Source organism: Manis pentadactyla, chromosome 3, assembly GCF_030020395.1.
Source record: "Manis pentadactyla isolate mManPen7 chromosome 3, mManPen7.hap1, whole genome shotgun sequence".
In the NCBI taxonomy this organism is placed as follows: domain Eukaryota; kingdom Metazoa; phylum Chordata; class Mammalia; order Pholidota; family Manidae; genus Manis; species Manis pentadactyla.
In genome coordinates this window covers 152646382-152673463 of record NC_080021.1, presented here as the reverse complement: position 1 = coordinate 152673463, position 27082 = coordinate 152646382, and the positions used below count along the sequence as shown (strand labels likewise).

Genomic DNA, 27082 nt, shown 5'->3' with positions numbered 1-27082 from the left:
GTAAAACAAATACTAACAGAATTAAAAGGGGAAATAGATTGTAATGCATTCATTATAGGAGACTTCTACATTCCACTCACTCCAAAGGACAGATCAACCAGACAGAAAATAAATAAGTAGACAGAGTCATTGAACAACACATTAGAACAGATGGACCTAACAGACATCTACAGAACTCTCCACCCAAAAGCAGCGGGATACACATTCTTTTCAAGTGCACACAGAATATTTTTCAGAATAGACAACAATACTAGGCCTCAAAAAGAGCCTCAGTAAATTCAAAAGACTTGAAATTGTCCCAACCAACTTCTCAGATTGCAAGGGTATAAAAGTAGAAATACATTGTACAAAGAAAACAAAAGGCTCACAAACACATGGAGGCTTAACAACATGCTCTTAAATAACCAATGTATCAATGACCAAATTAAAACAGAGATAAAGCAATATATGGAGAGATATGAAAACAACAGCACAATGCCCCAACTTCTGTGGGATGCAGCGAAGGCAGTTCTAAGAGGGAAATGTATAGCAATCCAGGCCTATTTAGAGAAGGAAGAACAATCCCAAATGAATAGTCTAAATTCACAATTATTGAAACTAGAAAAAGAAAAACAAATGAGGCCCAAAGTCAGCAGAAGGAGGGACATAGTAAAGATCAGAGAAGAAATAAATAAAATTGAGAAGAATAAAACAATAGAAAAAATTAATGAAACCAAGAGCTGGTTCTTTGAGAAAATAAACAAAACAGATAAACCCCTAGCCAGCCTTATTAAGGAAAAAAGAAAATCTACACACATAAACAGAATCAGAAATGAGAAAGGAAAAGTCAAGATGGACCCCACAGAAATACAAAGAATTATTAGAGAATACTATGAAAATCTATATGCTAACAAACTGTATAACCTAGAAGAAATGGACAAGTTTCTAGAAAAATACAACCTTCTAAGACTGACCCAGGAAGAAACAAAATCTAAACAAACCAATTATCAGCAATGAAATTGAATTGGTAATCAAAAATTACCCAAGAACAAAATTCTCAGGCCAGATGGATTCACAGGTGAATTTTATCAGACATTTACATAAGACATAGTACCCATTCTCCTTAAAGTTTTCCAAAAAATAGAAGAGGAGGGAATACTTCCAAACTCATTCTATGAATCCAGCATCACTCTAACACCAAAACCAGGAAAAGACCCCACAAAAAGATAAAATTATAGACCAATATCCTTAATGAACATAGATACAAAAATACTCAACAAAATATTAGCAAACCAAATTCAAAAATACATCAAGAGGATCATACACCATGACCAAGGGGGATTCATCCAAGGGATGCAAGGATGGTACAACATTAAAAAAATCCATCAACATCATCTACCACATCAACAAAAAGAAGGACAAAATCCACATGATCATTTCCATAGATGCTGAAAAAAGCATTTGACAAAATTCAACATCCATTCATGATAAAAACTCTCAACAAAATGGGTATAGAGGACAAGTACCTCAATATAATAAAGGCCATATATGAGAAACCCACAGCCAACATCATACTTAACAGTGAGAAGCTGAAAGCTTTTCCTCTAAGATCAGGAACAAGACAAGGATGCCCACTCTCCCCGCTTTTATTCAACATAATACTGGAGGTCCTAGCCATGGCAATCAGACAACACAAAGAAATAAAAGGCATCCAGATTGGTAAGGAAGAAGTTAAGCTGTCACTGCTTGCAGATGACATGATATTGTACATAAAAAACCCTAAAGGATCCACTCCAAAACTACTAGATCTAATATCTGAATTCAGCAAAGTTGCAGGATACAAAAATTAATACTCAGAAATTTGTTGCATTCCTATATACTAATGATGAACTAGCAGAAAGAGAAATCAGGAAAACAATTCCATTCACAATTGCATCAAAAATAATAAAATACCTAGGAATAAACCTAACCAAGGAAGTGAAAGACCTATAATCTGAAAACTACAAGACACTCCTAAGAGAAATTAAAGAGGATACTAATAAATGGAAATTCATCCCATGCTTTTGGGTAGGAGGAATTAATATTGTTAAAATGGCCATCCTGCCTAAAGCAATCTATAGATTCAACACAATCCCTATCAAAATACCAACAGCATTCTTCAATGAACTGGAAAAAATAGTTCTAAAATTCATATGGAACCACAAAAGACCTCAAATAGCCAAAGCAATCCCTAGAAGGAAGAATAAAGCAGGGGGAAGTATGCTCCCTGACTTCAAACTCTACTACAAACCTACAGTAATCAAGACAGTTTGGTACTGGCACAAGAACAGACCCATAGATCAGTGGAACAGAATAGAGAGTCCAGATATTAACTCAAGCATATATGGTCAATTAATATACAATAAAGGAGCCATGGATATACAATGGGGAAATGACAGCCTCTTCAACAGCTGGTGTTGGCAAAACTGGACAGCTACATGTAAGAGAATTAAATTGGATTATGGTCTAACTCCATACACAAAAGTAAACTCAAAATGCAACAAAGACCTGAATGTAAGTCATGAAACCATAAAACTCTTAGAATAAAATATAGACAAAACTCTTTTGAATATAAACATGAGCAAATTCTTCATGAATATATCTCTATGGGTAAGGGATACAAAAGCAAAAATGAATAAGTGGGACTATATCACACTAAAAAGCTTCTGTACAGCAAAGGACACCATAAGTAGAACAAAAAGGCATCCTACAGTATGGGAGAATATATTTATAAATGACATATCTGATAAGGGGTTGACATCCAAAATATACAAAGAGCTCATGCACCTCAACAAACAGAAAGCAAATAACCCAATTAAAAAATGGGCAGAGGATCTGAACAGACACTTCTCCAAAGAAGAAATTCAGATGGCCAACAGGCACATGAAAATATGATCCATATTGCTAATCATCAGAGAAATGCAAATTAAAACCACAATGAGATATCACCTCACACCAGTTAGGATGGCCAACATCCAAAAGACAAAACAACAACAAATGCTGGCAAGGATGTGGAGAAAGGGGAACCCTCCTACACTGCTGGTGGGAATGTAAATTAGTTCAACCTTTGTGGAAAGAAGTATGGATATTCCTCAAAAAGCTCAAAATAGAAATACCATTTAACCCAGGAATTCCACTCCTAGGAATTTACCCTAAGAATGCAGGAGCCCAGTTTGAAAAAGACATATATACCTCTATGTTTATTGCAGCACTATTTACAATTGCCAAGAAATGGAAGCAACCTAAGTGTCCATCAGTAGATGAATGGACAAAGAAGATGTGGTACATATACACAATGGAATATCATTCAGCCATAAGAAGAAAACAAATCCTACCATTTGCAACGACATGGATGGAACTAGAGGGTATCATGCTCAGTGAAATAAGCCAGGTGGAGAAAGACAAGTATCAAATGATTTTACTTATCTGTGGAGTATAAGAACAAAGAAAAAACTGAAGGAACAAAACAGCAGCAGACTCACAGAACCCAAGAATGGACTAACAGTTACCAAAGGGAAAGGGACTGGGGAGGATGGGTGGGAAGGGAGGAATAAGGGGAAAAAGGGGCATTATGTTTAGCACACATAATGTAGGGGGGGCATGGGAAAGGCAGTATATAAAGCACAGAGAAGACAAGTAGTGATTCTATAGCATCTTACTACACTGATGGACAGTGACTGTAATGGGGTATGTGGTGGGGACTTAATAATGGGGGAATCTAGTAACCACAATGTTTTTCATGTAAGTGTATAATTAATACCAAAAAATAAAAGCAAATAAAAATAAGCACAAGTCTGTGTGTGGGGGTCTCTGTTTTTTGTGGCTGTGTAAATAAAATCAATTGACAGAGCACACCATGGCATAAAACAGTCCCAAGAGGGATGTGCCCACAGAACACACCTTTCTGAAGTCACCCGTATCCTCTCATCATTGGATGAGTTGAATCGATCATCCTTTTCTCTGAAATATTCCTCTATACACTGCTCTTCGAAATCATGGACTTTCTTGAGCTCATCATCAGTTATGAAGAGTTCTGTGGTTAAAAAAGAGAAAGAGAGAGAGAGAGATTGATGAGGCGGAGAAGTAAAAACAATGGCATCTGATTTGTGGACCTAAGGAGATTCCTCATCTAAATCAAGGTTAAGAAAAGGAGTCTAGATTCTTTACTAAGTTTCAGACTAAATCCAATCCCGTCAGGTAACTTGTGTCACTGCCTTCCTTCTGTGCATTAGATTGACTATGGTTCTATGAAGTTCACTTGAGTATATCTGGTTTACTGAAGGGCCTGGTTGCACTTATATGCATTGTAAGACCAAGAACGTAGCTTAATCAAGAGAGGGGAAGCTATGTAGACAATGGAGGTTTCTTAAAAGCTCAGTTTCTGGGCTGAGGAGTGTGGCAGACAAACATTGTTCACTGGCCTTACTAAAAGTCCTCTGCAACTACTTTGCTCTTAACACCACTGATGCTGGAAAGCCAAATACACACATTTGCAGCCTCCTCTGAAGTTCGTAGCAACCATGTGACCCAGTTTGCTGTAGGGTCTCATGAAGCAAAATATGTCTGTTGCAGGTAGTGTTTTGGGAAGACCTTTTGCTTTCCTGATAAACTATGGAGATGTGGCTACTTCTTTCACATTTTTTCACCTTCCCTTTTCTTCCTGCCTTGAACATGAATGTGATGACTGAAAGTCCAGCAGCTGTTCTGCTACCATGAGACAAAGTGCAATAAAGAATGGATGAATCTAAAAATAGAAGGACTTGGGTTCTTTGCTTTCAGTGAAGCCATTGTTGAGCTCTGGGCTATTTACCTCTTCACTCTTTGTTATGTAAGAAAAATAAAAGCTTATTCATTTGTGTAATTGTTCATCTGTTTTTCTGCTAATAGCAGGTAAACTAATTCATAACTGATACAGCTGTAGAAAGAGACCAGTGGAAATTTGAAACTATCTTCTCCCCAAGCTTTCTATTTGCCTAAATTTGTGTTTCAGGTGAAAATAGTGAATTTTGGAATTCCTGGCTTCTTCAACTCTGCAGTTTTAATATCTAGAAAGAAGTCAGACATTACTGTGTCAAAGAAATTGTTTAAAGCTTCAGATTCAGAGAAGCAGTTGATTAAGTGTTTTTGGTTTCAAATTTTAGATGTGCTAGTGATCATCTGGAGCTACTTTCTGGGCCCCAGTCCTACCTGGTTCATTAGATTAGGTGTAGGTGGTCTACTGACACACTGAGAAGCCACAGTAGCTTGTTTGTATAGGGCTGAATTCCCAGTGGTTCTTAACTGTAGGTGGTACCCAAGACATTCAGGAATCTAAAGGAACCACTGGTACTCAGTGTGTGGAGGCTGGATGTGCTGAATCTCCTGCAATGTGTGGGACACTCCTACACACCAAAGAATCATTCCACCCCAATGCCAAAAGAACCTCCTTTTAGAAACACTTGGCTAAAAGGCAGATGGTGAGGGTCTTCTGTTTTATCCTTGGAATAATAGAAAGACAGGGATGGTTTCTTCATGAAGTCATAAAGGCACAACCCCCAAGGCTAGGAAATGGTTAACACCTAAAAAAAAAGATTGGTCCAGAAATGAAAACGCCAAAATCAAACCCAGTCACCTGCAACCCAACTCATGTAATTATGCCTAAAGTATATATAATGCAGCATTGGGAGCATGTTAATACGGCAGATATATTTTGTTGGTGGGACGTCTGGAAAGTAAGACACTTAGAACCTATGAAGGCACTAAAACACCCCTGCTGGAGACTGGGTTTATCTCACTAAGAAAGATGTGAGGCTAAGAATGCTCAGTTTCGGCCTCGGCCTCTTCTTTCCAGCCCTGCTCCGCAGGCGAGCGTACCCTCCTGCCCCTCCCAAGGCTCCAGAGCTGGGCACAGGCAGCGGGTGCAGCCGGCTGGGCACGTGGTCCTGCACGACTGAGGCCGCAAGCGGGTGGTGTGTGCACTTTGCGGTTGCGGGGGGCTGTGGCTGGACCCTTACTCAAGCCGTAGTCCCTTTCGTCGGGGTCGCTCTCGTGTTTCCTCCACCGGCAGCACAGATGCTGGACTATCATGGTCATGTGGCTGAAGATGATCAGAGGTGGGGGCAGAACCGGCCTTTCGTGGAAAGTCATGATGAGCTGGTACCTCTGAAATTTCCACACTTGGTTGGATATGGATTTTACCTCGAAAAATGTATTGCTGAGATAGAGACCAAAGAGAATCAGGTGAGAAACTCCTACGGAAGCATCGGTCCCCCGTCTCTCTCTGAATCCCACCAACTCCATCCCAAGTGCTCTAAGGAAGGTCCACTTACTTAAAGACGGCGATGAGGAGGTTCACCAGCAGGATGTTGGCCACCAAAAGGTAGCAGGCCATGATGGCCGGCACGATCCAGGCTCCTGTCTTGCAGGGAGGCAGCTGGATTATTTTGCCATCCTCTCGGGTCTCGTTCTGTCCACAGGGAGCTGAAGGGAGCGGCACAGGCGAGAAATGAGAATCCGTGGCGATGTGCTCAAAAAAAGACTGGTTTTCAATGAGGCTTTTTTTGTTTTAGATGGAGGGAAAATACAGCCATATCAAAACAAACAGAAAAAAGCCAAAATAGAAAAACGAAAGCTTCATGAATACCCCAAGGGGCTGCTACTCCAGAGGGGAGTTGGTTCTAGCTCCCAGGTGATCATATGACATGAAAGGTGGGTGGAGGCCCCTGCTGACTCACCCTGTCTCCTGCCCCTGCCCCTCAGTGAAGGGCACCTGGTGTCCTTAGGAGGCCTGGTGAGGGCTTTCCTGGGGAGCGACAGAGAGGCGGAGTCTCACTGCCCATCAAGTTACTTTCAAAATGTGCTGTGGAGGCCAGAAGCCTACAGATGTAGGAGCAGCAGCATCCAGGGGCTATTGATTGGGAATTAACACTGGGGCAGCTGCTAATTGCTGCAAAAAGCCACCAGGGGCTCTGAGCTAATGATTTGCTGTCTCGGTGTGGAAGGAACAAAATGAGGCAGCGCTCTGGGAAGTATTGAGAGGGATTGTCGCTTGCTGCTCCTGATGGATGGCATTTCACCCAAAGGGCAATGAGAGGTGATGGACTAGACCCTGGAGTCCATAGCCACCCACTTTCTTTCAGCAGATTTCCATTCCAAAAATGTGCTTTTCGGGGCACAGGGCACAAAACCCAGCTGCACTGAATAAATGGGTAAATGGAAAAAAGAAAAGATGAGGTGGGGATAAGGGGGAAAGTGATATATGGGACTGCGTGAGTGTGAGTAATGTGCTAATGAGGCCTGTTTGAAATGTCTCAGTAAATTCAAGGGAAAAACCAATCCTTGACAAAGCTTCTTAGCGCTGCACAGGTGCCATGGCCCAGGGAGTGAGATGATGGCCATCGGAGCAAGGGATAGATGAGGTTCTCCCCCCTCTCCAGCTGCCTTCTGTTGTCTTTAGAACAGGGTCTATTTATAAAAAGGGGCAGGAAGAAGTCTCAGTAGTTGCCACAGGCAGCTTTTTAAGGTTTGCAAAGCTGACCTAGAATCTAGGCTGGTGCACCTACCAGGGGCATTCATTGCCTTCTCAAGGGTTGAAGTTGCTAGGCTGTGCACTCACTCTGCAGTGGTTCTCAGCCCTGGCTGAACACGGGATCACCTCGGCAGCTTTATGAAATGCCGATGCTTGGCTCCGCGAGTGAATCAGCATTTCCAAGGGTGGCCCAGGCATCGCATTTCTTTTAAAACTTCTCGGGTAATTCTAAAGTACCACCAAAGTGAGTCCACTGAGCTAGAATTAGGCTGGAAAAACTTTGTGATCTTTGACACACTCTCAAGCCCAAAATGCATCTTCTCAGCCTTTGAGGGTTTTAATAACATCAGGACACCAAGACCCTGTTTTTATGGCCAGAAAAAGATGACCACAGTGCTTCCTCTGGATCTGCTGCAAGATGACTGTGTGTGATCAGGTGTTTCCAAAGAGCCAGCATCTATTTATTATTGGCAGTTGTGGCTTAACTACTCAAGATAGCCTGTAGGAGGTCCTGATCATTTACTCCCTCGGAAGGAAAACCCAGTGGCTCCAGGATGAAGTCCAAAGTCTGAGGGTGGCTGGCCTGGTGCCATCTTTTGCCACTTCCTACCTCTCCCTCCAAGCACAAATTGGATAAAGTTTCTTGCAGTTCCTAGAAATGTCATGATTTCTCTTATTTTCTGTTTTGGAGCCATGCCTCTTTTGTTTCCAAAAGGCCCCTCTGATACTTTGCTCCCACTCCCAGTCTTCACCTGGGTGAGTCTTATTCACTTTTCAAAGCACACTTAGCTTTCTGAAACCCACCCCAGCTCACTTTCTGCCCCTTTCCGGCCAGGACTGGGATAGGGAATGACAAAGATTCTCTGTTAACCAAACTCCCCTCAGGCTCTTCTGAGTTCTTTTTCATCTAGGCCTTGACTTTTGGACTTCCATGTTCATCTCTGCATTGTCCAATTTTAGCAAGAACCCTAAGTCTGTTTAGCCAGAATCCCCACCCTCCATATCTAATCACAGCCAGTATCTGATCAGGTTTCTTATCTCCCACCACCCCTCAGCTGAAGTCTGCTCACCCTGGCCAACCCTCAGCAAGAATCTTGTTAGGTCAGTTCAGCCAGAATCCTCCCCTACCCTGATGCTGCCTTTTAGTGATTTTCCATCTACTGACCCACACCTGGCTCCTGCTTACAAAGTTACAGTTTTCTTTCTGTTCAGAGTTGAGCCAAATCTCTCTCTCCTATTACGAAACCCCACCATAGTTGCCCTCCTTGAATAAAGTCTTCATTACCACCTTACCCAGAAAATGCTGATCCTAGGTTTTATCTGGGATCCTCAAAAGTGAAGGGCAGTAGAGATCTGGTAATAAACATCCAGGGAAAGCATAGTATGCACCTGCCTTTCTACTGGGCACTTCACACCAGCCACTACATTTAGTCTTCTGAGCAGCTCAGTAAGAAATGTATTATCACTGTGTCACAGTTGAGGAAACATGAGCTAAGGGGTGAAATGCCTTATCCAAGATCTCACAGTTAATAAGAGATAATGCCAGACTCATTAATTCATTTATCTTAATAAGTGATAATGCCAGAACCATTCATTCTGTCATTCAAAAAATACTGAGTTCCTGCTATGTGCCAGTGGGAATTGGCACTCACTGGAGATGTAATTATGAGTGAAGCAGGAATGGGTCCTGTCTTCTCTCTGACCCCAAAGTGTGTATGTATTCTGCTTTATCTCATATGGCTTTTCCAATGTAATCATTCATAATAATAGTAGTGAACATCTACTGCATGCTTAGATGTAATTCCCTATGTTACGAGCTTTACTTATATCACCTTTTAAAATATTTATAATATTTTCACATGACAGATATTATTATCCCATTTTACAGATGAAGAACTGAGATTCAGAAAGCTTTAGTATTCCTGTCAGTATCTCAAAGACAATAAGAACAGAGTCAGCAGGTCCACACAAGCCTTCTTAACCACAACTCTTCTCTGTGCATCTGAAGACAGAGTCAAGATGGGGTTCAGAGGAATCTCTTGATTATGAGCTAATGTAGGGACAGGTTTATAGGTATCTGAATATTTCTTGTTTCCATCAACATGAATAATGGCCTGAGCTGTTCAGATGAGGGAACAAATGTTTTGAACTAAAATTCAGACTGTGGAGAAAGAAATTTAGTTCATATGTAGGTATCAAGTGTCAGCACCCACGTACCAAATTTTAGGACATGCACTTTTGATTTCATCCTATAATACATGGGGAAAATAAATGTTTATTTAATGTACACTATATCTTGTTCCTAAAGAGAGATATTTAAAACAAAACATGAACCAATGTTTGATATAATTATGATCCTCTGTAAAAACTTGACAAAGAAGGATATTTCTTGAAGGTTGTCCCTTCCCCTCCTGTCTGAAGAAGAGTCTCAAAAGCTTATTCCAAATAACTGACAATAGGATAAAGAGCTTAGTTGAGTATATGACTACATTTATCCTACTTTTTAATTATTATTTTTTTACTATCAAGTGTACATTGCAGTGGTTCAATAGTTCCCCTCTGCTCTTCCCCACCCCCCCCTCCCCTCCCCCTTGGTAACCACTAGTCACTTCTCAGTGCCTGAGTCTAATGTTGTTTTGTTCCTTCTGTTTTGTTTTTATATTCCACAAATAAGTGAAATCATATGATATTTATCTCTCTCCACCTGACTTATTTCACTGAGCATAATACCCTCTAGATTCATGCATGTTGTTGCAAATGGCAGGATTTTTCTTTTTATAGCTGAATAATATTTCATTGTGTATATGTACGACGTCTTCTTTATCCATTCTTCTACTGATGGACACTTAGGTTGCTTCTATATCTTGGCTACTGCAAACGGTGCGGTGATAAACATTGGGGTGCATATATCTTTGAATCAGGGATTTTGTTTTCTTCAGGTAAATTCCTAGGAGTGGAATTCTTGGGTCCACCCTATTTTTTTTTTTTTTTTTTTAAGGAAAGGATTTTCAACTAAAACTCCATCTTGCAAAGATTACAAGACAAAGAGGATTCCTCCACCTCCTTTGGAAAGTCCATACAGTTTGCTATAGAAGATTAAGAATGCCATTAGCACAGCTCTTAATGGCTTAGTCCAAGGGTGAATTCGTTGAGATAGCTCTGCCCTTCTGGCCTTTTCCTGACACAATGCTTTCCTTGGCAAGACAACTGGCGATGCCTCCTTTTTCCCTTTGTATGGCTACCTCTTTCTAGAGGTTTCCTCATCTAAAAGTCTTACATAGTGGCAGATTCAGGCAGAAGTTTTCTTTGTGGAAGTAGGGGGCACATGCTATTTCTTTCAGTAGGTCACTACCAATGTCCTCTAGTAATGGAAGACAGGAAAGGCAGAGGTAATTGGAAAGTAGGTAAGTTCTAACTTTGTGGAGTCAACAGCACCATCCGCTGGCTCCGCCTTTACTTCTTTTGTGGTTCATTTCTTTTCCCTTCTCCTAACCCAACTTCTGGGGAAGGTACAAATCATTGGTGACATGGCACAGAGGCAATCATGAGAAAGGAGTAAAGAGGGCTCAGTTCCTCCATCTATGAATGAAGAGTCTTGGACTACTGATACCCCTGACAGTGTGGCACACACACACAACTCAGGAAACAGGGCCTTAAATAACACTGAATTGGACAGTGAGAAAAGGATAACCTTGTGAAGATTCTTCTGAGCTTCCTGATTCCATCAGATAGAAAGCATCAGTTTGAGGGTAATGTTCTGTTCATACTTCCTTTTTCACATTTGCCAAACTCCCTTTTTAGTAAAGACTGGGCAGGCTGAAGGCTTAAGCACCTGGACAGAACTTTATAACAATGTGGTGTTTTCATTCTGTTTATTTTATGATTATCTTCTATTTATATCAGATCATACTGATTTTTCAAGTTAAGGCCATGATGTAATTTTTAAAAAATAAATTAATTTAGGTTTTAAAGATAAGCCAATTGAACTAAATATATTGAAGAGTAGAACAGATGTTACAAAACAACTAATGGTTTATGTGACTAATGGTTGGGAAGTGCTGGATAACATGATCTCTAAGCTTCACCTAATCCTGATATTCCATTGCTCTGTGATTCTGTGAAGAGCAAAAGACCAGAATAACCCCCAGACTGCATTGTCTATCCCTGGAGCTAATTGCCGGTCATTTGTGTAAGTCTTATTCTTTCCATTTTTGGTAAAAAAGTAATCAAATGACTAGCCTCCACTGCATGACATGGAATATGATATGGAGAGCCACCACAGAGAGAAGAAAGAAGGCCAACGACAGAGTGTCTAACTCTTAAAGGCTTCTGGTCTCCTTGCTACTTGCACACATGCTCAGCTTTGAGCCATTTAGAAAGCACTACTCAGTTGAATTAGCCTCAATTAAAAAAATCCAGTGAATAAGAAAGCAGGAGGTCAAAAGCCTAGGTATGTTGTGTGTGAATTGTGGGTCAAGGAAGGCATGCATTATGGGGGAGAAGGGGAGAAAATTCAATTCTCTCTTGGCTATCTTGGTTCTGGGGTCTTACTATTCTATATATCTGGTTTTACCTAGAGACAAAATGGCCATTTATTTGCTGTTATTTGAGACAGCTTCCACATTCCAACTTCAGATGTTCATTACTTGGAATCAGGAATCAGTATCTGAAAGATTCTGTGCAAACCTTGCTGGGAAAGGCTGTGCATCTCTAGTAGTCTGTTGCACATGTCCGTGGGTTTGTTCCAACAGCGCAGCAAATTGATTGCATTAATAGCTCCAATCTCTCTCCTCTCCCTATATCCATGCTCCTGTGCCATGCAATTTAGTGATTTCTCTCACTAAACTAGTAGGTTCTATGTCCTTGCCCTTTGATTCTGAGTTTGGCCATGTGAATTTCTTTGGCCAATGGGTTGTTAGCAAATGTGACCTATACAGAAATTTGAAAAAAACTCTTGAGTGTTTCTGTTTCCACTCTTCCACCTCAGTCATCACCAGAGGAACATGTCTTAGCCAGCCTCCTGGGGATAAAACACATGAACCTCTGCTCCCAGTAGCTTCTGTTGTCTGAGCTGGGGCTGTTCTATAACAGCTGACAGCCAGCAGACTCCAGCACTGACAGGTGATTGAGCCCAGCCAAGACCAGAGAAGCCATCCAGCTACCCACAGCCTCCAGAGCTCTATAAACATTTACAGCTTTAAGCTATTGCCTTCTAGGATGGTTTGTCCTAGAGCATTATCAGTAGGTAATGTCAACATCTATTGACAGTAGATACTGTCAACAGATACCTAATATGAATGATCAACTTCCTTTGCCCTGTTCACAGCTTGAAGAGGCATCTCGAGGTCTTTCAGGCTGACAAACCCTTTCCTACTTTCTTCACCCTGCCCCCACTCAATCCAGGCAAGATCCCATCATTGCCCAAGGAGGACTGAGTTTACTGAATTACCAGTGACTAATTAGACTCTCTTTGACCTTAAAGTGAGGTGAAGGGGTTTTGGGTAGATGATGAGAGGTACTTGATTGAAAGGTCATACAGAGTCAGGCCATGGTAGGCAGTAAAAGTAAAGCGAAACATCTGAGAGAGGGAGAGGGGAAGGAAGGGAGGAGAGAAACTGGGGAGAGGAAGAGAGACCAAGAGAGATGCCTGACTGAGACTGGAGAGAAGTAGGGCAGCAGATTGTGGTCATGCCTTCAGACTTGGGTTCTCAAAAGCCACTTCCGGTTGCATTTCCAGTCGGCTCACATCATGCTTTGTTTTCTGTCTTTGGGTGTCTTTGAGATTTCCTCTTATGCGTTTATAGTCCATCTTTCTTTAATCTAGTTTGAGTGAGTTTTGTTTTCTGGTAATCAACATTTTTCTCTTGTTGAGGACACAGTCATTAGCACGTTAGGGAGAATCAGCTTCTCAGCCTAGTAGTTTCATCAGAGGAGGCAATGATCCGGAGCTCGAGAACTTGTGGCAATTAGGGTGGGAGCTGGGCAGAAGGGAGGACGGAAATAAACATAGTTTAACTTCCAAATTTACTGAGGGCTCACCTCATTCCTTTTGATATTTGCCTAAACAAAATAAGATGAGAGAAGCTTTTTTCTTTTTTACACCAAAAATGAAAAAAAAAATCAGAGAAAAAGTCAAGTAAATGATTTCCTCTCCCAGAGTTTTATGCTCCTGCCACTTCCACTGTAATTGTTGACTATGATGTTCTCATCACCACTCCTCATGTTGCAACAATACGCCTTCCAGAGCTGCGTGGGCAGGAACCAGCACCCCTTCCATCACAGGGGCAGGGAGCTCAATTCCATTATCATTGCATTAGCCGTGGGAGGCTGCCCTGGGGGTCCATACTACTTTAGCTGCCATGTCATAAGCTAAGGAATACGCTTCTTGTTTTTGTTTGAAAAGGAACTGCATGATTTTTCAGAAACCCATACATCTATCCTGTAAGATGTTTGAAGAAGTAAGAAACTTTGTTTTCCATAAAAAGAAACCAGCAACCCTCCCTTGGGGCTCTCTGCACTGAGAAGCATCAGTCCAGTGAGCCTTACCTCTGTGCATGCCTGTGTGTGGATGTACATCAGGAACATCAGGCTGCACCAGCTCCACAAAAATGATCCATGGCTCCCGCTGACTCCCATTGGATTGCCACCCCAGGGTTACAGGACATCAAGGGAAGTAATCAATGCAGCCCCTAATACTCAGCAATGCATTTATAAGCAAATACAAGCTTGCACTGACATTATTTACAAATTCCCAGGTGGCGACCATGTAAGAAATTTACTTGTACTCACAGCTCATGGTCCTGGCTCTGAACTGCTGGCACACTTCTCTCCTGGTACCTCTCATTCCCTCGCTGCCCTTAGGTCCCAGGTCTGTTTTTTCTGCCCTCTCTCTTTTTTGCTTTAAGACCAGGCTGCCTACACATCTCTGTTTACTGTTAAAATTTGTGTTTTCACACTTCAACTAACACTCTTCAAACAGCAAAGAATCCGGATCATAGTCCATGTTCTGATTAAACCTAAACTGCTGTGGGCAGACTCAGATTCCAGTGCCCATCACTTGCTGTCACATTATGAATAGAGTCCAACTGCATGCTGAATATAAACATTATTATATAATAAAATAGTTGTATAATAATGTCCACTTTATGCAGTAGATTAACAACTTTTCTTTCCCAGAGCAAAACTGACACACATCAGTTAAAATAAAATAAATAAACACTTTCATTTGAAAGAGTTATCTGTTCAAAATAAGAAACTCAATGCCAGTCAAGTGAAGAAGCAGGGTGAGGGATGCAAGAAGGGACAGGGTGGGAAAGGCATTTTGCTGTTAATTATGGTTTGGATATTTTACATAATCACATTATCATACATTTCCTGTTTTGGCTCTTTCCATAACTGATCCATTTTACTAATCATTCTTTGAAGTCACTAGACACAAGGCACTAACCTTGGGTGGGTTCAGTTTGAGTCCTAGACCTGATATCTGGCCATTTATGAAGTATTCAGTCAATTAATGTAGCTGAGCCTCAGTTTCCTCATGTCTAAGCCTGATAAAATAATAATAGAAATTCACAGTAGTGATAATGATGATGATACATGCCTAGCTTCCCTCATCATTCATTCAACAAGTATTTATGGAGCCCCTGCTATGCCAGACACTGTGTGAGGTGCTTGGGATAGACCAGTGAATGAAACATCAGAGTTCCCTGTCCTTCCAGAGCCCGTGTTGGGAAAGAGGTGGTGGTGGAGGTGGGTGGACAGAAAATAAACAAGAGCATAATAAATAAGCGAACTAAGTGGCACGTTAGCAGGTGATAAGCGCTGTGGAATAAAGGAGTAAGTAAGGCAGGGCAAGAAGGATGAAGTGTCTACAGTGATGCAGAGGAAAGTAGCTGCAGAAGAGGAAAGAGAGCTAATGGGTGGAGTGAGACAGATGATCACATGGGCCTTTGGAAGGACCTCCCAGGATCCAATCAGATCACGGCAAGGTGTTACTACCTTTACTGCCTGAAGAAATAGTGATTCCCCTTCATTCCGTCTAGCACTTGCTAATTGTTTCTTATTCTAAGTAAGCCCTCTCTTTATTGCTTGTTTTTCCCAATAGATCACCAACACTCTTGAATGAACTAGGGGTCAACCCCCTGTCCCAAGGTAGGAGAACTGAAGTCAGTTGAATTTTGGTTCTCTGCAGTCTGTAATGGAAACTTTCAGCCTCCCTTCTGCACCCACCATGAAGAAATGGAGGGCTAATGAAAACTGGTGCAGGGGCTCTCTCAGGCTTTCTTTCCATCCCACCCACATCAGCAACTATCCTGCTTTTCTTGGCTAACCAGCAGCCCACTGAGGGAAAGCTGATTTCTAATGTGATTTGAGCAAAACCAATTTTTGTAAAGAGAGGAAACCATTACAGCATGAGGCTTGGGAGAGGAAACCAGTTTCTTACTGACGATTTCAGAACACAATCCCAGCTTTTCTCATTGCAACTAAGCTCCTTAGTGGCTGCTGCTGACTGCAAACTTTTTTTTTTTGCTTGCTGCACCTTCAATATCAAGGAACAGTAAGCTTAGGCACGGGTAAATCCCTCCATTCCTGAAATACCTTAAGCTTTCCAGGGGTGGGAAGCCCAACCAAAACCTAGAGCCAGGAGTTAGTCTGAAAAAATTGCTAGAGTTTTACTCAGAATATGCATGGGCATCACAAGCAGATGAAGAGAAAGTGGATTTAGGTTTTCATTTCCTTTCTTCATGAAGATGGGAAGGAACGTTGTAATTTCTATTTTAACAAACTACATGGTTTATATAAAAATCTATATTTTTCTTTTAGACCTGGACACAAACCACACACACACCAAAGAAGTTGCTGTTTTCATGAATGATCAATTGAGTTTACCATGTTGATTGGCATATTTGAAAAGAAGATACTTCCCTTGGTGATTGTACAAAGTGCAAACTAGTAACATGTAAAAGCTGGCCTATGTTTGTTTTTTAAAAATATGGCCATCTCATTTTTAATAAGGTTATGCTTCATACAGCTCCATTCTCAAAAACACTATGTGGTAGCATTTCCTTTGGCCCAATTGGTCTGAATAGACCTGTGGGAAAATCTGAAAACTAGACCACAGGCAGTGTAAAATTTGCTGGTTTCTGGGTCCTGTACAGAAAGAAAACAAGCTGGGCTTTTCCTACTATATCCCTTGCCTAATTGTGAAATAAAGGCTATTCTCTGGGTTCTGGTGGACCAGCTCATGGGTTGCAAATTTGGGGAGTTTGTAACTGAATGTTCTTTCTTTCTCTGTATTTTGTACAACAATTTAGTAAAAAGGATGGTTAAGGTACAAGCTCTATGCTGCATGCTCAACAATGACATGTATACGTGCTTTGACACCACCATCCCCTCCCTGGAGAGAGAGAAGAGGAAGGAGAGGAGAGCTGAAATAAAGTTACCAGGTCAAATCCAGCTTGATTGCTAAGTTAGCTAACAAGATTTACAGGAGTAGCCTCCTGCATGCATTTAACATATGATCTGACCACAATCAAATCCCAGTATACAATGCAATTAAACCTAAGGCAACGTAAAACCAATGTCCAATGGAATGAGTATATCATTTTTCCATGGGGCCACAGTAGGACATGCCAACTTGGACAGACATAAGGCAGATTGTCAAGTTTTTCTCTATAATTTCTTAAAGAACAGCTGATATGGCTCTGAGAAAACAAATTTCAAACTCCAAGTATAGCAGGCATTTATAATTATGCAGCAAACAGTTGAGGTTACAGCCATTTTACAGATGGGCGTGTCAGATTCTATGCCCCATGTTTTTACATGTATTAGTTCATTTGATAGTCATAATGACTGCATGCTTTATAAATTTCAGCACACTAAAAAAAAAACCAAGAAAAAAATATGTTTGAGAAAATGAGGAAAAAAAATAAGGTAGTGTCTTAGGTCTTAATTAGCTCAAACTGCAATTACAAAATTATCATAGACTGGGTGGCTGACACAACAGACATATATTTCTCACAATTCTAGAGGCTGGGAAGGCCGAGATCAAGCTGTCAGCTGATTGAGATTCCTAGTGAGTGCCCTATTCCTGGCTCTCAGGGGGCTACCTTCTCACTGTGGCAGAGAGAGAGAAAGCAAGCTCTCTGCTGTGTCTTATAAGGGCACCCACCCTCATGATCACATCAAAATGAATTATGCTCCAAAGGTTCCAACATGGTCATATTGGGGGTTAGGGACTTAACATATGATTTTGAGGGGGGAACAACTGAGTCCCTAATGAGTAGGTACTCTGATGCCCATATTACAGATGAATAAACTTGCCCAATGACACTCAGTTAGTAAGAAGCCTCAGAGCCTGGATTCACACCTGATTACATCATCTTAACTGCCACACTGTGCGATTTCTTGCTGGTGAGGGAGTTGACAATTATGTTAAAGTCAAAATGGCCTGAATGCCCAGACATCTGCACAAAGACTTTCCTTGAATTTCATTCTTTTGTCTGGGTCAGTGGCTCTCAAAAGGCAATGTCCATAGGTAACACAGTTATTACATGTTATAAAGACACTTGCAAGTAAGTTCGACCATAAATGGTTTTTGACCAACATGCTCACTTAAGAACTACATGTATGTGGATAATACATTGAATGTAAGTTGACAATGATAAACACACAATGATGTATTTATCACCACAGATACAATGAAAGAAATTAAAAAGCCCAGTTTTTACTTTATTTATTGTCTGATGGTGCCTTTGGAAATTAGTGAACGGATATTCTTTGAGAGGGTCATGAACAATTCCAGGCCAGGAAGTATCGTTTATAGTGTGTTGCTTAAGGTACTTCATCCCACAGGCTCTGAGATTCCACTTAAGTCCTCTTCGGGTCTCATTTAGCCCAGTAAACTGCATAAACAGCCTGTTTTTATCCCACAGAAACAGAGATCTCTCCATTGCATGATAGTGTGTAGAAGGGCCCAAGAATAATGAGTTTGCTTAGACATAGCTATTTGCACCAACTGTGACTGATAGCTTATTTAGCATAATAGTGCAGGCTTTGCAGTAGGATCTGTGTTGAGAAGAGGGTGAGGACCAGCCTAAAATAATGTATAAGCAATGAACAAGGCCCAATCCTGTTTGGCTGAATGTCATGGGGATAGCCTATTATTTCACATTACTAGGTGAGTGAAGGAATTGGTTATATCGGTGGTTGCCATGGATATGCACTGCTCCAACTGGTCCTAGATTACAACAGGAACCAGAGATGTTGAGTCAAGGAATATCAAACAGAGGGATTTGGCTTTATCAACTAGTGGAAGTCTGTGTGTCAGCAGCTGAGACCAATAGAGATGTTCACAGTCATGTGATATGCTTCAAAATCCAAGAGAATGGACATTGCTCGGCAGGTATACAGGGCCAAATGGACTGAGTGGTGCCAGTAATATGTTCATGGTAGTACTCTTTTCATTTAATGAATTAAATACATTTTCATATGAATTTAATTAATTTCTTGTTTAGGTCTTAGGAAATATAACTTAGACCCTTTTCCAGTCTAAGTTATATTTCCAAGGAACTGACCCAGATTATTGATCCACAAACAATGGTTCATGGGACTTAATTTGCTCTATTTTGAGATTTAAAGATCTAAAGTTAAGGATGTTTCTATCTTTGGGTAGATTTGGCAGTCTGAATTACGTATTGCTCAAGACTAGAGTTACTTTAGATTCTGGGACTCTTTATTTTTGTAGAATCTTCTTGCTAGCAATCCATAGTTGGCCCAACTTAAGATAGTGAACACATGTGAACAAAATGGAATTAGATTTTAAAATATTCTGTAATTCTCTGCCTAAGAGAATCCTGATATAATTCAGTAGATTGAATATTAGGCCATTATGACATGACCACTTGATTGTTGGATAAACAGATCCAAGCACCAATTGTCCATTGAATGGCCAGCAAGTCATTTGACAGTAGGGAGAAGCTAGCCAATTCAAATAAAATAGTTGATTCCAAATACCTTTAGCATAGGAACACTTGAAACACCTTTTATAATCTATCTTCTAATCTTTCACATTCTCTTTCTCTCCTTTTGCTCCATTGTCTTTTATTCTCTCTTTTAATTCCTTGCTTATTTTTGAAGAGACTATGAGGTCAATTTTCTGTTCCATCAGAATAACAATGTTATTCATTTTGAGTTGGCCAGAAAATATAATGCCCCCTTCCTGTGTATCCTACTCAATGCAAAGTTCTTAGCATTAGTTTTGAGGTTTAACAGGAAAAGTCTCTCCACTCCAGATTACGGAACTGCAGTGAAAACTTGTCCCAGTCCAAATTCTGCCACACCCACCTACAAATACTGAGAGGTGAGAGCAATGGACCCAGGGAGCCAGCAGCCTGGGTTCAAATTCCAGCTTCGCCATTTATTAGCTGCGTAACCCTTGAAGTGGGTCACTTTAAGCTCTCTGAGCTTCAATATCCTCAACTATAAATTGGGTGATCATCATACTTACCTCAAGAGTGTTGTTGCAAAGACAAATAAGTTGTTGTTGACACATGTAAGACTTCAGTTCGTGCCTGGTACACTGAGCACGCTCAGTAAATGCTGGCCATTTGTGTAAAAGGCCCCCTAGCTTGAAGGCTCCCAGCCCAAGCTCCTGAGCCAGCTCCCAGTGTTCAAAGTCCATGTGCCTTAGGCAAGTTACTTATTAGGTCAAACCATATGAACTTTTTGAGAGCAGAAAATTTTTGCCTTACAAAAACGGCAAAATTCATAGGTTGCAACCTAATGCATACATAATATTCTCTGTGTCTCTTTCCTTACCCATTAAGAATAGGAGCAAAAGATGGACAGTAACTTCAATGGGGTATGGCGGGGGGGACTTGATAATATGGGTGAATGCAGAAACCACAATGTTTTTCATGTGAAACCTTCATTAGGAGTGTATATCAGTGATACCTTAAAAAAAAAAGAACAGAACCAATAATCATATGTCACAGGATTCTTTTGAGGAGTAAATGAGTAAGCTTTCATAAACATGAGGGACAATGACTGATATACAGTGTGTGCCACATATTTGCTATTATTTTTATTAACCTCACATCTCATTACTGCTTGACATAAATTTTTCCCAAGAAGAGTCTGCTTACTGATCCCTCTTTTTTCTTCTGTCAGTCGGCCTTTCTGTCTTGCTTGCGATGCCCTTCTGCTCCTTAAAAAGCTTGTTCTAAATTCATCTGACTGACCTGCCTACTCTGTTCCCTCCATTTCTACCATGTCTTGGCATCTGGATATTCACTAAGGACATGAGGCTTTATGTTAGCTGGCAGGGGTTCCCCTGTCTTCTTTCATATCTTCATATATTGGCCCTGGAATGTGAGAGTCCAGGGAGGACATGACTGCTTATTCTGCTTGAATTGTGTTTTTTCATGTGATGATAATTTTATAGCTTTAGAAAAATCCCTTAAGTTCTGTTTAAGTGTGGGATCCCTATGTTTTTTAAAAATCAGACTTAAAAAAATAACTTGAATAATTTTAGATCCATAGAAAAGTTGCAAAGACAGTATAGAGAATTCCTGTGTACCCTTTATCCATTCTCCTCCTAGGTTAAAATCTTATATAACCATTGTACATTTGCCCAAATGAAGAAATTTACATTGGTCCATTACTATTAACTAAACTTGACACTTGATTCAACATTTCATCAATTTTCCATGAATATCCTTTTTCTCTTCCAAGATCCCATCTGAGATCTATATTGCATTTGTGTCACATCATATGTGTCCTTAAGTCTCCTTTAGTTTATGACAGGTTCTCAGTCTTCCTTGGTTTTCATGACCTTGACAGTTTTGAGGAGTAATGGTCAGGCATTTTGTAGAATGTCACTCAATTTGAGTTATCTGATGTTTTTTCTTCATGATTAGACTGGGCTTATGGATTTTGGAGAGGAGCACCACAAAGGTCTAGCATCCTTCTCATCAGATCATATTGGGGATAAATGATACCAGCATGATTTCTCACTGGTCAGCCTTGGTACCTCTTTAGGTCATTTAGCTCAGTACAATTTTTACAGAGACCTCACCACATGTGAAAGTTACCAAGAGACTATCCAAAGATAGCAAGTAGCTAGAGCCCTAATATCATAGCATTCTGAATCCCTGAATAGGCTTGTTCAATTGTTCTCAACCTTACTAGACCCACTACCTCTTTTTCATATTAAATCTTTTCTACTGCCTCATTTACTATTCTGAAATAAAATTTATAGATGCTATAATTTACCTGTATACATAATCGCAGAAAAATCAATATCATGTCCTAATTTTAATACAAAGGGGAAATAAAAGCAAAATGATTTATGTTAAAATAGTAAATGCTTGATCTATAAATGGTCAGGTCTATTCCACAAGCCACAGTGAAGTGGTCAGATGCTTACAGCTCCGAGAAGAATGTCCCAGAATGAGACACACAAACACAGACTGGGCGAAAGGACAATGAGCGGCTTTGTCATTAGTGAGTTGATTTTCTAAAAGGGCAAGCAACCCTCGGCAAAGTTCCAAAGCAAACAAAATACCATTGCCCTCAGTTTTCATGGTGGTTTCATGCCTGGAAAAATTCACTGATTACTACAAACATGCAAAAATATTGTGTCTTTAAGTGTACAATGGAGTTAGACTCAGATAATTGTAACCAGGCTTTTCACCAACATGATGCCTGTGGAATGCTGGAAAGCTGTGTGGGACAGAGGACAATGCATGATTGTGGGAGTGTCCTGAACAATGCAGGATGTGTACCCTCCCTGGACCCCACCTGCTAAATGTCAGTGGTGCCCTCCCTGCCCCTGCCCCTGCCCCTGGACAGGGAGGGCAAGCAAAAACATTCCTCAAACTTCAAGATAAAATTTCCAAAATATGGGGGTCAGGCTGCCCCAGTCAAGGCCACCACTGGTCTTGTTTAGTCCAATTACATGAATTCACAGCTAGGAGCTGGGCTCAGGTCCATGTAGCCAGCACAGGAGTGCAAAACTTGACCTGGAAGTCAGGTTTGCCAGCTCCAAATCTGCATAATCTTGGTGCCTGCTGACCTCTGAACAGTACCCGTTGGTAATCCCGGAGTTGATGCTGATTGACCAAGTCATGCAATTCCCTTCCCCGCTCCTCTCTCCCGCCACACCGTCCCTTGTGTCTCTGTCACACATACACACACCCTCACATAAGCATGCACACATCCCCCACCACAACTACCACCACCATCACCACAATTCAATTCCTGCACCAAACCTTCACATATTTTCTGTTAAATGTAGGGTAAAACTCATCCTTACATAAGACTAAAAGGCCCCACACAACTTGACCCTCATTTGCCCCTTTGGCCTTTTTTCATACTATTTTTTCCCCCTGCACATTATGCTTGCACCATGCTGGTCTTCTCTCAGTTACTGGCAAGAATTACCTTCTTTCTGCCTCAGGGCCTTGGCACAAACTATTCCCCTTCCCTGGGCTCTTCTTTTACTCATTGCCAGGCAAACTCTTACTTATTCTGCATAGCTTGGCTTAATCACTTCCTCAGAAAAAACCTTTCCCTGAATTTCCTTGTTAGATGTTCTCATACCACCCTGTATTTCTTGAGCTTACACTTATCAGAGCTTATGAATAAGCATGGGATTCTGGGCCTGATCTCTGATATCTCCATAGGCTGTTAGCCCCCCAGGTGGTAGGAGCTTCACTGGTTTTACCCATTTCTGTATCCCCAGCACACAGCATAGTACCTGGAACACAGTGACTTCTAAATATTTGGGGAATCCATGAATGGGTGAGTAATGTGTTAGCTGCCAAGAATGGTTTTCAGGTTGGTTAAAAGGCAGACACAATAGTGCAAACAAAACTGGCTTTTCATGTGCCATGTAATGTACCAATGTAAAGTTTCATGATGAGCAGTAGCTGTAGAACCTTGGTTCTATGTTCTGTGAAGAGAGAAAGCCACGATATTTGAGATGGCTTGTTTTGGATTGTTTCAATGGACTTGATTTTAAAAGAACACAGTGGAACAGAAGAGGCCGGCAGGCACCTTGCTGTTTGGCTGGCTCAAGGCTTTCGATCTGTCTGGAGCTGGCTTCCCTGCTGGAAGGGACTGGAAGCTCCAGTGATAGCTTTTCAAGCTTTGGCTTTATAGGACTGAACCCTACTGAACTCTACTTCATCCTTCCCCTATTATTACCAATTACACCTTAACTCTGAGTAGCCCTTCATAATGTGCCTTTTATAGTGCAAATATTGTTTCATTCTTTCCCAAACTTCAGTCTTTGGGAACTCACTGTCATTGATTCGGCACATCTGCACATCACCAGTGCTATTATTTATTAATGTTGTTCTTGGAACACATCACACCTCGACACTGATACAGATTTTAGCTTCATCATAAACACTAACACCCATGAACTGCTGTATTTCGTGGGCTTGTTATATTCATCTGAAAAGGACTGCTCTTTTTCTTATGTGTTCCTTTAGGAAGGCAGACCTCCTTATTGTCCTTAATTTGCTAAGAATACTGAAGAACAGAGGCTTACAGACTTGCGCAGGTCACAGAGTTACTGGAGGCGACAGAGCTGGGATTCAGTGTCTGGCTCCTGGTTCTGTCCTGAGCTGTCCTTGTCACACTAACTCACACTATCCTTAACTGAGTTCTCCACCCACACCAGGAACTCCATCCACGTGAACTGCTATGGGACTAATGATCACTCCTGAAGCAAACTCCTCTGTAAGGTTTCTTCCCCCTGACACATTATACTCAGTGCATGCTGCTGGTATCTGTGGGCTAACGCTTCTCAGCTGCCTCTTCCCAATCTGTAATGTTCTGATCCATCTGTGAGCCACGTCGCATTTACAAATGCTGCATTTTTGTTTACATTATTTGGATGTTCAGAGTTTTGGTGATGGATGCTCTTCTGACACTCATAGAGACAGTGGGAGATAAAGTGTGCTTTTCACTTGGGTGTCTAATTCATCCATGAGGGGTGCCTCTGAGAATATCCAGAGTATCATCAGCACCACAGAAACCCCACAGTGAGCTCACAGGATGGCTCCAATAGTGGGGGCAGCTCCCTTCTTGATTCTGGAAACCATTGGCTTCTGGAACATTCCATACCCTCCTGTCAGCAGACGGTGCTGTGCTCCTTCCTGAATTGTCAATCCTGTCCTTAAATTCAGTCCTCAATACAGAATTAAGTCACATATCTGATCTGGGAATTCCACCATAATGTGTTATACCAACTTAAGCTGCTTTAGACCTTAAACTCCAGTCACCCTCTGGATATATGCTGTAATTCTTTCTGATCCTAGTGGAAGCATCTAGATTATTCCTATCACATGGCTTTTGTCCTTGCTATTCCATCTGTCTGGAATGTTCTTTCCCCAGTTCTTGCCATACCTGTTTTTATCATTGACTCTTCAACTCAACCTTATCTCTTAGAGCCCTTTCTGTGAACATCTTATGTAAAACTGCACCCCCAGCTCCTCAGCCCAGTGACTACCTCGCCCACTACTTGGATTTATTTTCTTTATGGAATTCATTACTACTGAAAAATATCTTATTTGTTTACTAATTGCCTATCCCCACCCCACCCCCTGCTCCGCATGTAATGTAACTCCCATGAAAGGAAAGACAAGTCTAGCAGACTTTCTCTTCAGTGCTGAGCGCAAGGCACTTGGTAAATAGTTGCTAAGTAAATAAATGCATGACTGGTCCAGTCATCTCAGTGAGGTGCCAGGGAAAAAGGAGGGTTGTGGAATCACAGGGGAGCAGCTTTCTGTTATAACACAGAACTAAGAGCACAGGCTTAGGAATTAGACAGGCATGGTTCCAATTCTGCCTCTGCTGCTCTGGATGTGTGCTTTAAGCAAATTATTTAACCTCTGCTCTTTATGTACATCAACAACACATCAAGACTAAACAAGCTGCAGTATATCATGTGCCTGGTCTGGTGCCAGCCACTGTAATAGGATCTCAACAAATGTCAACTGGCTTCCTAGAAATGCCAGAAGAAACCCATGAATCTGATGACACAGCCTTGGTAACACACCTGACGGCTAGTAAAGAATTCTGGCATCCTTATACTCAGTACAGTCTGCTTAAGAACAACTGCCACACCTTTTTTAAAAAGCACTGGATGATCTTCTGCAGATGCCTGATAGGGTGTATAAACTTAAATCCACTGAAGGGAACCTAGTCTTTCAGTGCATGACCTATTTGATAGAGGTGTACCTCGCCCTCTATATTCAATTACTTGCTTATAATAGAACCGCATGCACCATATATAGTTCCTTCAGTAGTTGAACACTATGTTCCTCAGGTGGCATCAGTGACTTTGAAGTACCTGTCAGCAACTGGCTTTCCTGGAACAGTACTGTAACCATTCAGTTCGCAGTGGCATTTTGCTTCTGAAGCCCTTGTTCAGAATATTAAAAAGGGCACGCCGTAGACTTCATTCCTTTGCTTCAAGGACTCTGATTCTGTAAAGCTGGACCCCATGGTTTACTCAGGAGAGAGTCACTGGCTCCAGCAAATGTTTAAAAATGGTTTTGAATTTGGTCAGTGGTGTTAAGCTGGTCAGTAACTGTAACTATTGAGTCTGGTCACGGGGAGTATGTTTCTCCTTCCCGCTTCAGCCACATGATGAGCTGGGGTGACTGAACTGGGCAGTTTCAAGGGACTTCTGAGGTCACTCAAACCACTTTTTCTGTTAGTGTGGGATGGTGCTTTCCTACTAAAAAGTAATCACCGGCTTCTCTGATATAACCATGGGAAGAGAAGACTTGATGTTTGGTAGACTTCACTTGGATCTGCCAGATATATGGTGAATTCTGAATGAAAGCTAAGGCCTCTGGGCTCTCCTGGTTCTTCACTGCAATGGCTGCTGGATTTATTCTATCTAAAACCCAAGAGCAAAAGACAGGACCTACTGGTGTTTGCTGTATCACTTTGGCCATTTTGACACCATAATTGCATGATATTCTAACTTGGTCTTTGATTCGAAGACAGAGTAAGAGGAGCAGAGAGAGATGCTATGAAACTCGTGTGGATTGCAGATAGGGGGCCTGGTGCACTCTTCCTGGCTTCAGGTTGTGAGGACCTATGATCTTTTCAGATCGGTTCTTCAGGACCTTATAGATATTGGAGGTAACTCCTTGTGCCATTTTTCTTTGAGAAGCAACAGCAAGAAGTTGAATTTTGGGTTCTGATTGGCCAGGTTTTCTCAACCTCAGTGCTATTGATGTTTTTGGTAAATTGAATATGGGTGATTCTTTGTTTGGGGGGCTACTCTATGCATCAGATGATGTGTAGTAGCATTTCTGGCCTCTACCACTAGATTCCAAAGTTCTAGGCAGGGCCAAATGCCCCCTGGGAGCAGGGGCTGGAGCAAAATTGCCCCTGGTTGAGAACCACTGAGGTGCACCTTAGCTGAGGGAGATTTTGTGGTCACAAGAAAACTTTAAGAGCCTTCCAGCTTCTCTTTGCTGTCCTGAGGCTTTTAGACCTTTGAGTTTCCTGGGAAAAAGCTTTTTGATA

At 41.3% G+C, this 27082-nt stretch overlaps 1 protein-coding gene across 1 annotated transcript in view; it reads right to left on the bottom strand.

The window, feature by feature from the left end:
• The window catches only part of TRPM3 (transient receptor potential cation channel subfamily M member 3), a 481810-nt gene that overhangs the window by 21846 nt on the left and 432882 nt on the right, over positions 1-27082 (bottom strand). The window contains 3 exon segments of the mRNA XM_036893415.2: positions 3919-4051; positions 6012-6211; positions 6327-6477. Coding sequence (XP_036749310.1) covers positions 3919-4051; positions 6012-6211; positions 6327-6477 — 484 coding nt within the window.